The sequence below is a fragment of the Acinonyx jubatus genome, chromosome D3 (genome assembly GCF_027475565.1).
Source record: "Acinonyx jubatus isolate Ajub_Pintada_27869175 chromosome D3, VMU_Ajub_asm_v1.0, whole genome shotgun sequence".
NCBI classification, from domain to species: Eukaryota; Metazoa; Chordata; class Mammalia; order Carnivora; family Felidae; genus Acinonyx; species Acinonyx jubatus.
Genome location: NC_069392.1, coordinates 65,073,346 through 65,088,855, shown reverse-complemented (window position 1 = coordinate 65,088,855; position 15,510 = coordinate 65,073,346). Strand labels below are relative to the sequence as shown.

The 15,510-nt window shown below is 42.7% G+C and overlaps 1 protein-coding gene across 2 annotated transcripts in view; it reads left to right on the top strand.

The window, feature by feature from the left end:
• The window catches only part of LOXHD1 (lipoxygenase homology PLAT domains 1), a 164,233-nt gene that overhangs the window by 58,374 nt on the left and 90,349 nt on the right, over window positions 1–15,510 (top strand). For both annotated transcript variants that reach the window (XM_053205540.1, XM_053205539.1), the window contains 4 exons: window positions 6,332–6,467; window positions 7,027–7,187; window positions 8,170–8,256; window positions 8,651–8,786. In XM_053205540.1, coding sequence (XP_053061515.1) covers window positions 6,332–6,467; window positions 7,027–7,187; window positions 8,170–8,256; window positions 8,651–8,786 — 520 coding nt within the window. The remainder of the gene's footprint in view (window positions 1–6,331; window positions 6,468–7,026; window positions 7,188–8,169; window positions 8,257–8,650; window positions 8,787–15,510) is intronic.

Here is a 15,510-nt window from a genome sequence, read left to right as displayed (position 1 = left end):
AACTTTAATTAATTATAATTTGTCTACAGATTTTGGGAGAAGTTTCTTTATAGAAACTTTGTTGTTTGTGAATGGTGACAGTTTGGTTTCTTTCTTTCCAAAGCTTATATTTAATTTTTTTTTTTTTTTTTTGTATTTGACCACATGGGCAGTACAGTGCTGAACAGTAGGGTTAATAGTAGACATCTTTGTTTTGGTTTTGATTTTACAGGAACTGCTTCTAATTTTCTATTGAGGTAATTATGATTTTTGAGGGGTTTGGTAGATAGTCTTAGATTAGATTAGGAAATCCTCTTCTATTTCTGTATTGTTCAAAGTTTTTATTATTTATTGTTGAATTTTATCTAATGCTTTTTCTGCATTTAATGCTCTAGTCATGAAGCTTTTCTCTTTTACTTGTCAATTTGGTGAGTTAGGACTGCATTTTCTAGTGGCAGACCAACTCCGAATTTCTTTAAGACAAACTTGGTCATAAAAGGTTTTAATTTTACATGCTTCTGGAATTGGTTTGCCAGCATTTTATATAGAATTTTTGTGTATATGTTCATGAAGGGCATGGCCCTTAATTTTCCTTTCTCCTATAGTCCTTGGCAGGTTTGATCCTGGCATGGAATGAGAAATACTGTCTTTCCTGAAAGAGGGTGTATAAAATTTCAGTGATCTGTCCCTCAAAGTTTGGTTGCAGTCTCTTACAAAATTGTGTGTGTGTGTGTGTGTGTGTGTGTGTGTGAGAGAGAGAGAGAGAGAGAGAGAGAGAGAGAAATTACTGATTTAAAAAGTTGTTGTGTTTGTTTTGCTGGTTATAGAATTATTTAGGCTTTCTACTTCTTCTCAAATGTTTTATTTATTTATTTTAAATTTTTTTTAATGTTTATTTTTGAGAGAGACAGAGACAGAATGCAAATGGGTTAGGGGCAGAGAGAGAGGGAGACACAGAATCCGAAGCAGGCTCCAGGCTCTGAGCTGTCAGCACAGAGCCTGACGCGGGGCTCAAACTCACGAGCCGTGAGATCATGACCTGAGCTGAAGTCAGACGCTCAACCGACTGAGCCACCCAGGCGCCCCATCTTCTCAAATGTTTTAATGAGCTGTATTTTTCTTGGAATTTGTATGTTTATAGGTATCAAATGTATTGGCACTTACAACATTAGTCTTATACAGCATTCCCTTATCTTTTTAACTTCTGCTGCATCTATAATTATGATTCCCTTTTTATTTCTAACATCATTTGTGCCTGCCTTCTTGCTTTTTAAAAATAGCATTCTCACAAAAAGTGTGTTTAGTCATTTTAAATAATCAACATTTGGCTTTGTTTATAGTCCATTTTATCTCTATTTTCATGTTGTCGGTTTCTGTTCCCTCTCTTAATTTCTCTGGGTTTCTGTTGTTGCTATTTTTCTAAATTCTTTTTTTTTAATGTTTATTTTGAGAAAGAGCATGTGAGCGGGGGAGGTGCAGAGAGAGAGGGAGACAGAGGATCTGTAGTGGGCTCTGTGCCAACAGCAGAGAGCCCGATTGAAGGGCTCGAACTCATGAACTGTGAGATCATGACCTGATGCGCTGAAGTTGGACTCTCAACCGACTGAGCCACCCAGGGGCCCCATTTATTTTTCTAAATTCTTAAGTTGGATTCTTAGCTCATTAATTTTTAGCCGACTTGTTTTCTCATATAAGCATTTGATACTATAACTTTGCCTCAGAGTAGTGCCCTAGCTGCACCCCACACATTACAGTATGGAATATTTTTATTACCATTCAGTTTAATTTTATTGCTTCATTTAAAAATCAACTTGTTGAGGTATAATTGACATAGAATTATACTGTGCAGTTCTATGAGTTTTGACAAATTCATGTACCATGTAACTATTACCAGAACCGATACACAGAAATTTCCATCACTGCAACCTGTTTCTTGTGCTCCACCCACCCCCGTCAGTCTATACGACTCCAAACACTAACATGATTTCAGTCACTAAAGATTAGAATTGTCCTTCTTAGCATTTAATATAAGTGGAATCATGCAGCGTGCACTCTTGTGTGTGTGTATGCGCACGTGTGCGTGTGACTTCTTTTACTCAGTATAATATTTTTGATATTTATCTGTGTTGTGTTGCATATTAGTAATTTATTATTTTTATCACTAAGTATTATTTCATTGTTAGGGTTTACAAGTTTGTTCATCCATTCAACTGTTTGTGTACATTTGGGTCACTTCCAGTTTTTGTTCTTTGTCTGCTATTATGAACAGAGCTGCTATGAAAAATCATGTACAAGTCTTTGTATGAGCATGTTTTTAATTTTTTTGGGTAAATACCTAAAAGTGGAATATCTGGATCCTATGGTAGATATACACATATCTTTTTAAAGATCTCCCAAGCTGGTTTCAAGTGGCTATACTGTTTTGTATGCCCATCTGATGTATGAGAATTCACTATCACTTGATATTGTCAATCTTTTATTTATTAGCTATTATAATGGGCATATCATGGTATTTGATTGTGATTTTAATTTACATGCCTCTGATTACCACTTATGTTGAACATTATTTTCATGTGCTTATTGGTCATTTGTATATCTTGTGTGAAGTATCTTTTGACTATCTAAATTTTTTTTTGTCTTTTCATTACTAATTTATAAGAGCTATTCATATATTCTTGATAGAAGTATTTTGTCAGATATATCTCTATATGTTTGTGGTGTATTAAGTCTAATCTCCCAAAGTGTGACTTACCTTTTCATTTTCTTTTTTTTTTTAAGTATATTTATTTATTTTGAGAGAGCAAGAGCGAGCGAGCAAGGGAGGGGCAGAGAGAGAGGGAGAGAATCCCAAGCAGGCTCCACACTGTCAGTGCAGAGCCCCATGTGGGGCTCCATCTCACAAATTGTGAGATCATGAACTGAGCTGAGATCGAGAGTTGGATGCTTAACTGACTGAGCCACCCAGGTGCCCCTCCTTTTCATTTTCAGGACAATGTTTTCTGAAGAGTAGAAACTTTCAATATTGATGAAAGGCAATTTGTCAGCTTTTTCCTTTATGCTTTTTTATTTTTGCTTTATGCTTAGTTATTGTTCTACTTAAAATTTTTCTGTGACCCATTAGCTATTTTGAGGTGTGATTTTTAGGTTTTAAATACATGTTCTTTTGTTGTGTTTTGTTATTTATTTCTAATTTAATATCATTTCAACCAGAAAACATAGTCTGTCTGATGCCATTTAAGGAGATTTGAAATTTACTTTACAATGCATGTTCAATTTGCACATTTGTTCCTAGAGTTGAATTTAAGATTTTGAGTTTATATATTAAATTCAGTTTATTAATACTTTTATTATTTGAATTATCTATTTCCTTACTAGCATTTTATTTAATCTATTAATTACTAAGAAAGATGTGTTGAAATTTCTCACATGAGTGGTAGATATTTCAATTTCTTATGGTAGAGCTAACAGTTTTTGCTGTATATAGTGTGAGGCTATGTTACTAAGTGTGGAGTTACTATAGCCTCTTGGTGAATTAACTAAATCTTTACCATAATCCAGTCTGACACCATCTGTCTTTTCACTGGCAAACTTAGTCCACTTATATTTATTGTACTTTCTGGCATGTTGGTTTTTCTACTTTTATAGTTTTTGTTTCTTTTGGATTGGTTGTTTTTTTCCCTTGATACTAAATTAGAAATTATATTCTATTTCTGGTTTGTTTTGTGTTGTTGTTTTACTGGTTACTCTTGAAGTTTTACCCTACATACTTAATGTGGCAAACCCAAAATTCAGTTACCATCTCTACTTTCTTTTTGGCAAGGACTTTGAAAATCTCTAATGGTAATAACCCTGCATCTGGGCCTCATGCTATTCTCGCTTAGTGTTTGTTTTAGCTTATTTTAAATTATTTTCAAATCCACACTTGAGATACAGTTTTGTAGAATCACTGTTTAGATTTACCTACGTGCTTGCCAGTTTGTTTGCTTGCCATCCCTTCTTGCATCAGAGACCTTATTTCTGGTGTCCATTTTCTTCTTCCTGAAGTTCACACTTTAGAAGTTCCTTTGGTTAGGGTCTGTTGGTGGTGGGCTCTGTTTTTGTTCATTTGGGAAATGTTTTTATTTCATCCTAATACTTGAAAGATAATTCTGGAGTACAGAATTCTAGATTGAGTTATTTTGCCCCTCCCCTCCCCCAGGCATTTTCTGGCTTCTGTTAGTCTAATTGCTGTCAGCTCTCTTTTCTGTTCTGATGCTCTTATCTTCTTTTTGTCTTTGACATGCTGGTGCTTCTCTTTGACACATCTAGGTGTCCGTGTATTACTACTTATTCTGCCTGGGACCAGGCTTATGGTAACTAATTCTCAGGGAAGATTATTATTATCTGTCTGGAGCAAAGGCAGAGAAGATAGGATCCCTTTGCAGATGTTCCCCTCTCTACCTTTTTTCTGAGGGAGCAGCTCCTTCAAGTGTTTCTGCTTATTCAGGATTTGTAGTTCAGATCCTCCAGTTTGCAAAGCCCAAGGGCTAGCCTCCTGCTTCCAACTGGCTGTTGATTTCCTGATCTCTGAGTGTCTGGTATTGTCTTTCGCTTTTGGTGCAGCACCAACTTTAGCCTTCACATATACCCATTCTCTTGGCTTCTGCTTACTCTGAATTTTGCTGGCTCTTATGGCCTTTCTGTAACTTCTTGTTAGCTCAACAATGTATATAAAATGATATTTCTTGTTATTTATATGGCCTGTGGGTATTTTGCAGTGGTGAGAGGCTTTTCAGACTACCTTGTTTGTTGGACTACCTATTTCAGAAGTAGAACTTTTAACAAGAATTTTTAAGTACTTATTGTATGCTTAGAGCCATCTTTGGGGGAGCCATAAGGGGTGAGAACATACAACCTCAGCCTTTTAGGAGTTTGCTCCTCCTATTGATCAAACAAGACTAATACACATGTAAAAACTAGAGAGCAATTCAGGAGTAAACTAAGAGGAAGTAATTGCAGGATTTGTTCAGAGGGAAGAAAGAAAGGCTGCTAAATAATTGTTGGTGATTATTACTTTCTGTGCCCCTAGACCACCCTCTGTGGGTGCCCTCCATCTTTGTGTACAGGTAGGTCCACTTCTGAATGCATGGTTGCATAGACTCTTCAGCATAAAAGATGTCGTGCAGTAATGGGTCCCAGGGGACCTCAGCTTTAATAGGAATCCTGAAATTCTTGCTGATGGGTGTAAAAGGCCCCTAACTAATAGGAGTCAGGAGCATTTATGCTTCTGGTACTGACACCAACTAACTCCAAACTTGGGCACTTCATTCCCTTTTCTGGACCTCAGCTTTCCCATATGTTGAATGCATGTTGGGGTAGACTCTATGAATTGCTAACACATTTGTGTCACAGGACTAAATTGTTCGAGGAGGCTACTGCCTGAGGCTCTGAGACATCATTTATCTCTAGGGAGGAGAGTTTCTCTGGGAGATTGAGGGTGTACACACTCCCCTCCCCCACCCTAATCTTTTATCTTCCTTCCCCTTGGTTATAAGGCAAGGTTTCATACGGCTATGACAGTCCTACAGTATTAGTTGAATTCTCAGAGATATCTGGGTATATCTAAGTGTAATAATCCAATCCAAGGAAACTATAGTCAATGGTAATAACCATAAACAACTGACAACAAACACCCAGTAAGACAGTAGCTTGTCAAAATGCTTGATCAGCGCTAGAGTCAAATTAGCTTTCAAGTTAAAAAGAAGATAAAGCAGAGAATCTAGCAATGTGAATAGTAAAATTTCTTGGTTGATAGAAAATCTTGTGGTGTCGCAAGAACATTCCTTTGGACATCTCTAATGTGAGTGGCCTAGGCTGGATACACTTCTGAGTTCTAAACTCATGAGTTCAGAATGTGATTAGAGAAAGTGTAGGAAAGGTTTAATGAGGCTCAAGCCCCAAAGAGAGCAGTTTGTTTTTGTATTAAATTCCAGATACACATTGCTGTCTATGTGATTGGCCTTTTCCCTCCAAGATAAATGTAGGGAATTAATGTTGTATTCTAGCTCATTTGGTTTGGTCTGAGGTTTTATGAAGCGCGTGAAGAAACACGGGGTTCAAAGAGCATGTTATATATAGGGGAGGATTCGGGATTTGGGCTGGTAAATTGGAGGACGGATAATACCTACTTGGGAAGACCTCTTGTGGGGGGTGGGTATTTCTTGGTCAAAGATTTAATGAGGCAGAGAACAGTAAGAGAAGTGCCATTCCTTGAGGAACCTGATGTAGACGACCCTCAATATGAAGAGGCTGTCAAACTTTGTAAGGGTCCCAACCCGGGGACCTGCTGCAGGAGACTCATCTGCCCTCCCAGGTGGTGATTCTGTGCCCCTTCACCGGCATCCAGCAGACCTTCCCTTGCGGCAACTGGCTGGACGAGAAGAAGGTGGACGGGCTGATCGAGAGGCAGCTCTATGAGATGGTGTCTCTCAGGAAGAAGAAGCTAAAAAGTAGGTGCAGGGGCTGCATCAGAGGCTGGTGGCCTTTCAGACAGGGCCAACAGAGGCCAGGATGTCAGACCCCTGGGCAAGAGCTTCACCTCGAAGGAGTCCACTTCTGCTTCTCAGGTCTCCTCTAGAAAGGAAGGGAATGGGCCCCGCAGAGCTTGGTTCTCCAAGATACAGGCTGCGTGCCCGGCATAGAGTTACATACCCGGCACCAAGGCCTAGTACCCCTGTGACCCCAAACTGTATAAGCTGCTGTGAGGGGCTAGATGTTAAACTGAACGGTTTAACACAGTGCACTCTAAATATACAGAGGTGCAAGGTGTCAACTCTTCTCCCTACTTAAAACATACTAATAGACTTCCACGTTAAAAGGAACATTGAGGTACCCTCTTTCAAATAGCAGGGAATCCTTGGGTTCCTAATACTGGCACCTGTTAGAGCGGGTTTCTGAGAGTGGGCCACACTTGTGCATGGTCTGTGCTTCATTCCTGAGCTCCTTGGATTTGCTCGCCTTCCCCACTGGTAACACGAAAATCTCTTTATTCTTGACCTGTCTCTGCAGAGTTCCCCTGGTCCTTGTGGGTCTGGACGACCGACTTGAAGAAAGCTGGTACCAACTCTCCAATCTTCATCCAGATTTATGGGCAGAAGGGGCGGACAGATGAGATTCTCCTGAATCCCAACAACAAGTGGTTCAAACCAGGCATAATCGAGAAATTTAGGGTAGGAAGGAAGTGTAATGGGCTGGGAGGGATGAAGGAGGAAGGGACATAAGACGTGTTTGTCATGGGGATGGTTTTCTAAGCCAGATTTTGAATCCAGTTTGAGGACAAAAGGGTGCAGTGAGAAGTTCAGCTCCTTGCAAGGGGTGCCAGAGTGATTTACAGGCAAAGTATTGATTGAATAGTGTGCACTTTGGATCTGGCCCTTCACCTGAATCAAACACTGCAGAATCAAACCTGGGGGACAGAAGCAGGTATGAAATGCTCTTGGGGAGCCTAGAATCCTGGGGAATCATAGTAGAACAGAGACCCTGAGCCCGCAGCGTCAAACCACCCCATCTGGAATGAATTAGAAAGGAGCAAATTTAAGGTAAATTGTAAGTTTAACGCTAAATTTCTGGTGCATATTTAACCGGAGCAAGGCTTATTTTGCCAACAGAAGTGTGCTCTGACCTTTAGGTGAGAATGATTTGTAATTTTCAGCTGTCTTCCCAGAGCACCCCGCTGGTGCTTCTGTTATGCACTCAGTTCATTGCTCTTCATGTATTTGTCTCCCGGCTAGACTGCCAGCCCCTTTGGGAAAGGGCGTGACTGCTGTATTGATCTTTGCGTCTGTTTCAGTGCCCAGCAGAGTTCTGGGGCTGTGGGCCTGTGCTAATTTACAGGGTTGCCATATGGGTTTTGTTACTGGGAGTTTACTGCTTGGAAGATTTTCTTTATTCTGGATCCTACTGTGGGTCAGTTATTTTTGTTCAATTTCACCAGGGCAGACTGAATCCCGGCCCTACACGGCTATCTTGCCCTCACGTGCCCCTGGTCGCAAGGTCACGAGAGGACAAAGTCTATGAGGGTGGCTTGAAGCAAAGCCATCCTCACTGCTGAAGAAGTGGCCCAGGGTGGGTGCCCTCCAGGGAGGGGGTAAGCTGTGAGGATAAACACATTTCACTTGATGTCCACCCAAGGCTTGTTATTTCACCCCATAGATTGAGCTCCCGGATCTTGGCAGGTTTTACAAGATTCGGGCATGGCATGACAGAAGGAGCCCTGGTTCTGGCTGGCATTTAGAGAGGGTGAGATGTGCCATCTTGGGGCTTGGGAGGTGGTTGGGAGAGGAACTCTTTCTAATGACCCTGTCACATAAGTCTGTTGGGAGTTGGGGTGGGTAAGTGTGGGTCTCGAATTTGGACACACGGGGACTTCCTGAGGGGAGAGGACCTCCAAAGCAGACTAAGAAAATGCACAGGTGTTTAGCAGACTTGCATTCTTCCCCGGTCACCTGGCTGCTGGGCAAGCGTGGGTCTCCAGGGACCAAGAGGGACAAGTGTTAATCTGGCACTCCGCTTTCCACAAAAATCCTCTTGACAGGATGGTTATGGCCTCCCTTAGATGCAATAGCAGAACGGGGCCCCCAGGGCGTGGTGTATCTCTGGGACACCCCCTTGCTCACCCAGGACTTCATTCCAGATGACCCTGATGAATACCCTGACCAAGGACAAGTATAACTTCAACTGCAATCGCTGGCTGGATGCCAACGAGGATGACAATGAGATCGTGAGGGAAATGACCGCAGAGGGCCCAACGGTGCGGAGGATAATGGCCAGTGAGTACCCACCGTCCTGGGGGAGGCAGCGGAACTCCTCCTCGGTGTGTCAGCAGGGGGCTGGCCCATGAGCTGGTAGTCTTGTCTGCTGTACCTCATCAAGCCCCCTCCAAATGCCGGGTGAACTTAGTTCTCGGCCTTAAGACTGGCTTGAAGGAGTCATCTCTACAGCATGGTACCAGCGCTCTATGATGGTGGGTGTGGGGGAGCGAGGTGACGTTTATGGGTCTTCAGGTGGGCTATGAGGGGATGAGAAGACTCTGCACTGAGCAATGTTTCTCCACAGCCTTCCTGACATTAAAGAAAACATCTTCTTCAAATTATGCATGAAATGCTCCCCCAAAAGGAAGGCTGTATCTGGTGATTGGCTACCCCTGATGAGTCCTCTATTTCTATTTAAGGCCAGTAGGAGAGGGACTAAGCTTTTAATCTGGGGCCCAGGTTCCACATTGAAAGGGGCTAAGGGAGATCCTTTTACCTCTAGGTTCTAGTAGCAGAATAGACAGAGACACAGCACATGTCCTGCCTTTGCCCCTGGCAGACATTACTGAGTGATCACAGCATTCTCTCCCATTGAGTCTGAAATGAGTTTCAGCGCTCTCGATATAGCTTCCCAAGCAGACATTAGCAATTGATCAGAATTGGCACTTAAGATGATTAATCTATTTGCTATCACTGTGGTAGTCCTTAAGTTTTTAATAGTATAGCAATATTGCCAAATTACAGAGTTAAGAATATATAGAAAACAATGTCACTCATAGTTGCAGTAACCCTTCTAAATATTTGGATAGTGTCACTTCTCAGACATTTGTACATCTAATAGAAGCTCTGTATATGTTTGTTGAATGATTTAAATAGAGGTAAATACTCAAAAACTTAGAAACCCCACATAGCAAATATCAACTACAAAAGCACCCTGTTAGCCTAATTAGGCAGTGCTTGCAATTATGTATCATCTACGTTATGGTTCTTCTTCATTTTTAAATAAAAATGTGACCATAGAATATTTGGGTTCAAGGCCTTTAAAATAGCCTGGTGCAGTTCAGGAAAGTGAGGCGTTCTTGCCCTGATCATACAGTCAGAGAGAGAGTCAGACCTAGAGCAAGGTCTCCCACCTCCTGGTTCAGGGTCTACACTCTGTCTTTTCACGTTCAGTAATGTTTTCTGTGGTAACAAGGCAATCATGTCCCTATGGACATGGTCAATAACAGCATTATGCCCCAAATTGAGACTTACTATATAACATGTAGCCCATCAAGGCAGAAATAAACCTGCTCTTGTTGGATCTGGCCCCTTTGTGCACCAGAATTGAGCCCGAGAGGAACCAGTGGGGCTGGGGTCTTAGGACTAACCCCTTCCTCAGTCTTTCTAACCAATTCTCATGACTTTAGATCCTCACTCCCTGTTTCTGAAGTGACCCTGCTGCTGTCATTCCTGAGCCTTTTTGCTGGTTGCCTCTCAAATTGCACAAGTGAGAACTCTGATCAGTTCTCTCTGGTCTGGTAAGTCAGGGCTTCTCAGACTTCCCTGTGCATTATCACCAAGAAGGCTTTTGAAAACAGCGTGCGGGCCCTCACCTGCAGGGTTTCTGATTCAGGAGGCCTGGGATGGGACCCAGGACCTGTTTGTCTCACAGATTTCTAAGTGGTGGCCCTGCTGCTGGTGAGGAAACACTGTGCTAAGGCATTAATCACCTTTCCAGGGGCTCTCAAGCTCCCAAATTCTTGTTGCCATTGTCTGTACTTGTCCCTCTCCCCTAGCTTTATGGATGAAACCATTTTTTGTTTGGTTAAAACTTGAAAATACTGATAGATTGTCATTTAAGTGAGGTTTTTCTACTTAGAATGCCCCGGATGTTCTTTCCCTCCACCTCCTCCTTACCCTGACTGAAGCCTGGCTTCCCCGTCCATCCGAACCTGTCTTCTCTCCTCACAAACTGTGGGGCCCGGGGGAGGGAGTTCGCCTGACTCCCTCTGCACTCTCAGACTTGGGGCTCACACCATCTCACAGTGTTGCCTCTGCCCCCGATCAGTCCCATCTTTTGGTGGCCTCTGCTCACTTTCCTCTTACGCTGAAGGTGGTGTGGTGTGCCCCTCGGTCATTGTCCACACCTCCACCTCTTGCCATCGTTCTGGGGGCAGTGTTGTTAGTCTGCTCAGGCTGCCGTAACAAAATACCACAGACCAGGGGCTTAAACAACAGAAATTACAGTTCTCACAGTTCTAGAGGCTGGAAGTCCGGGATCAAAGTGTCAGCAGGGTTCGGTTCTCCTGAGGCCTCTGTCCTTGGCTTGCAGACGGTGGCCTTCTCTCTGTGTCCTGACATGGTCTTCCCTCTGTGTGGTCACGTCTGTGTCCTGATCTCTTCTTCTTATGTGGACATGAATCGCATTGGGTCAGGGCCCACCCGGAGGACCTCATGTTATCTTAATCCCCTCTTTAAAAGCTCTGCCTTCCTATCCTGTCACATTCTGAGGTACTTTGGGTTAGGACTGAAACATATGAATTGGGGAGGGGACTCAATTCAGCCCCACCCCAGATATGCTGATGAGACTCTCTGAGGCCTGTGCCTGGTAATCTGCATTTTAATCAGGCATACCAAGCAATTTGTTTGCACATCAAGACCTCAGAGCCTCTGTGCTGCTTCTTTCAATGTTCATGTGGAAAATCCCTTCACCCACACCCTGGTCCTCATCCACTTTGCTGATCGCTACCTCTCACCCACTTACCCAGTCCCCTCCGTCCCCGTGCCTCACTCAGGATCAGCCCATGAAGCTCCTCTGAGCAACACGTCCCACCTCTGGCTCAGGCTCCTGCCTCCCAGCCCTCCCATGACCTTGATGACACTGCACCCTGTCCTGAAACTCCTTCTAGCTCCTTACTCCCAACACTTCTCCTCGTCTGTCTCACGGACGTGTGGGGGATGGATTTTAGGGGCGAGTCTCTAAGGAGTCATCAAGGGCAGAGAAAAAGAGGTCCTGGGACTGGGCAAAGATTGGCTAGACTAGAGAGAGGATAAATCCAAGAGAGAGTTTGAAGGTGACTGTGGTGGGACTTGGTGAAAGAATGCCATGGGAACACAGCGGCGAGGTGAACTTTCTGCTCAGGATGTTGGGAAAAACTGTAGATGAGGTGCCATTTGAGCCAGGTGTTCTCTGAATAGGGATGTGACAGATAAGGAGAGATCGTGGCAGGAAGAGCATGTCTGTAGGTTATATATGTAAATGTGCACGTAACCTCTTTAAACAGGGTACGAGATGTGGGGCTATCATAGCTGTTGGTTTTGTCTTCTGTGATGCTGCTAAAGAACCCTTCCAATGAAAAAAGTCTCTAATGAAGAGCTGAATCAAAGAGCTGTCTGTCCTGGCTCTAAAGGCAGTTTGGTGCCTTCTGGGGGTCCTTGGCAGTACTTCTGAGCCCATGTCAACTTGGATTCCTCGCTCCCAGATGTTTTATCTGGCCCACATAAATTTCTCTTGTGCTGGGAACACCCACCCTGGTGTCCTTACACACCTCTACAGGAACTTGGATCTCTTTTTTTGGTCTGGATACTTCTCTGTAACAGTAAACAGAGCTGGTGACAAGTGCCACGTCCCCCATTGGTACCACGGTATAGTGAATAATGTGCAGGGCTTCCTGGCAGTCCCTTAAGTGGAGCGTCTTAGACTCATAAGATAAGTCCCAATTTAAAACCAGTTCTCTAACTTTGAAATTGTGTACTCCTGGTTTACTACATACATACATACATACGTACATGCATCCTAGGGCCTTTCAAAGAAGCAGTTAATGCCATATCTGAGAGGGAAAGCCTTTCGGGAGCGGCCTCGCTGACTCACGCAGCCCCGGGACACAGACTAGACACACCGCTTATGATGTATGTGCACCTTGCCCTCCCTCAGGAGCCCGGTGAGATGTAGAAGCAATGCGATCTGCAATCCCTACTGCAGGCCCGGCAGAAGTGATGCCACACTGCTGACGAGTGGGCGGGAGACCACTGGACTCGAGTGCTGAAAATCGAAGCTTCTTGTTAATCAGTCCGAGCTGTAATTTTTAAACTAAAGTACAAGAGGCTCTGGTAGTATGTACCCATCTGTTGGAAGTCTACGCTGCTGATAGCTAACAATACAGCTAGTTTTAATTGTCCGTAGACTTCCCGCCAGGATGGAGCTTGAGGATGGACCTCAATGGCTGGTGGGCTGGGAGGGGCCCCTGGAGAAGATCGGGAGCCCCGAGAACTTCCAGCCAAATGGACCTCAGCGCTCCTGAACAAAGAGGACTGGAATTCCCAGGCGAAGGGATGGCTGCATTCCCTCATCAGTTTGCTTCTGGGAATTGCTGGGTGGTTACAGCTAAAACTGCAGAACTGTCCATCAGAATTAAGAGTCAGCAAGGCCGGTGTTCCTTCTTCCCGTTTGTGCTTCCCCATTTCAGTACTCACTCCACTTCATGCCGTTCAGCCCTCTTGCTGCTACCAGTTCTGTCCTTGGGAGCTAAACACAGAAGCATCAGCTTCACTTACGCAAAGGCTGAAGGTTGAAGACACTTCGTGTTTGCATTTCAGCAGAGGTGACTGGAGAAGGCAGAAAGGCTCTAATAAATTCAGGGGCTGTGGCCCTGTGAAGAGGCAGCGTAGGGGCAGGATGCTTTTGCCCCCACCCCCCTTGGTTCCAGTGCCTGCCTGTGCCAGCTCTGTGGGCAAGCAGTCATTCTCTGCCTGTCCTTCTGACCAGAGCTTTGGCTACACACACTGCGTCTTCACAGACCCACATGTTTAATGGTCAAATGTGACTTTCAGATGTCTCTACATCTCCAGATAAAAATGGGTATATTACTGAAAACGTAATGTGTGCATTGACTTTAACTTTTTGGTGATTTGTCTCATTCCTGGCATACTTTATCTTCATTTGTAGATGAATCATCCGTGAGTAGTGTCCATTTTTCAAAACAGCAGCTTTATTGCGGTATGATTCACGTCCCATACAATTCACCCCCTTAAAGTGTACCGTTCAGTGGCTTTTAGTATGTTGATAAAGTCATGCATCCGTCAGTACTGTCAAATTTCAGGACATTTTCATCACCCCCAGAAGAGACACAATATCCATTAGCAGTCACACTCTCCTCCCTCTACCTCACTCTTCAGACTCTGACAACCAATAATCTATATATTTTTTTGTCTCTGTAGATTTGCCTATTCAGGACATTTCATGTGCGTGGAATCATATAACAGGTGACCTTTTGTGTCTGGCTTCTTTCACTTAGCATATTTTCAAGGTCCCTCCACATCACAGCTCCTGTTAGTACTTCATTTCTTTTTATTGCTGAGCAATATTTCATTGTACAGATAGATCACATTCAACTGTTGATGGACATTTGGGTTGTTTCTACTTTTTTGGCTATTGTGAATAACGCTACTATGAACATTCAGGTACAAGTGTTTGTGTAGACATATCCTTTCACTTCTCTTGGATATACACCCACCAGTGAAATTGCTGGGTTACATGGTTACTCTTTGTTTTTCAAAATAGGTGCACCATTTTGCATTCCCATCAGCAATGTGTGAGGGTTCCAATTTCTCCGCATCCTTGCCAATGCTTCTTCATTATTCTTTTTTCCAGGTTGTTTTGGCCATTCTGGGTCTTTGTCAGTTCCATATGAATTTTAGAATTGGCTTTTCAATTCTAAAGGATTCTGACAGAGGTTGTATTTCATCTATAGATCCATTTGGGAAGTTTTACCATCTTAACAATGTTAAGTCTTCCAATCAGTAAACATGGGATGCTTTTCTAGTTATTTACGTAATCTTTAATTTTTCAGCAGTAGTATTTTATAGTTTTCAGAGCAGAAATTTCTCACTTGTTTTTTTAAGTTTATTCATATGTTATTCTTTTTATGCTCTTTTGAAGGGAGATGTTTTATTAATTTCATTTTCAGATTGTTTATTGCAAGAGAAATACAATTGACTGAGTATATTAATTTAATACTCTACAACTTTGATGAACTCATTTATTAGTTCAAATATTTTTTAGTGGAATCCTTATGATTTTCTATATATAAGATCATGCCATCCATGAATAGAAATAGTTTTACTTCTTCCTTCCCAATCTGGATGCCTAACTGCCTTGGCTAAAACCTCCAGTACCATAATGAAAACAAATGTTGAAAAGCAAATACCTTTGTCTTATTTTGAGCTTAAGGAAAGCATCCGGTCTGTCACCAAAAACTCTGTGTTAGCTGTAGGGTTTCATAGATGACTTTATGGGTTGATAAAGTCCCCTTTTATTCCTAGTTTGTTGATGGTTTTCTTTTTTTGTCATAAAAGAATGTTAGATTTGGGAGCACCTGGGTAGCTCGGTCGGTTAAGCATCCGACTTCAGCTCGGGTCATGATCTCATGGTTTGTGAGTTCAAGCCTTGCGCTGGGCTCTGTGCTGACGGTTAGGAGCTTGGAGCCTGCTTCAGATTCTGTGTCTCCCTCTCTCTGTCCCTCCCCTGCTCATGCTATGTCTCTCTCTCTCAAAAATTAGTAAACATTAGAAAAAAATTTTTTAAAAAGAATGGTAGATTTTGTCATATGTTTTTTTCTGAACCTATTAAAATGTTCATGTTATATTTGTTTTTTATTCTATTGATGATACATTACATTAACTGATTTTCAAAACTTATATCCTTAGGATAAATTCTACTTTGTCAAAGTATATAATTCTTCTTTATGTTGCTGGATTTGGT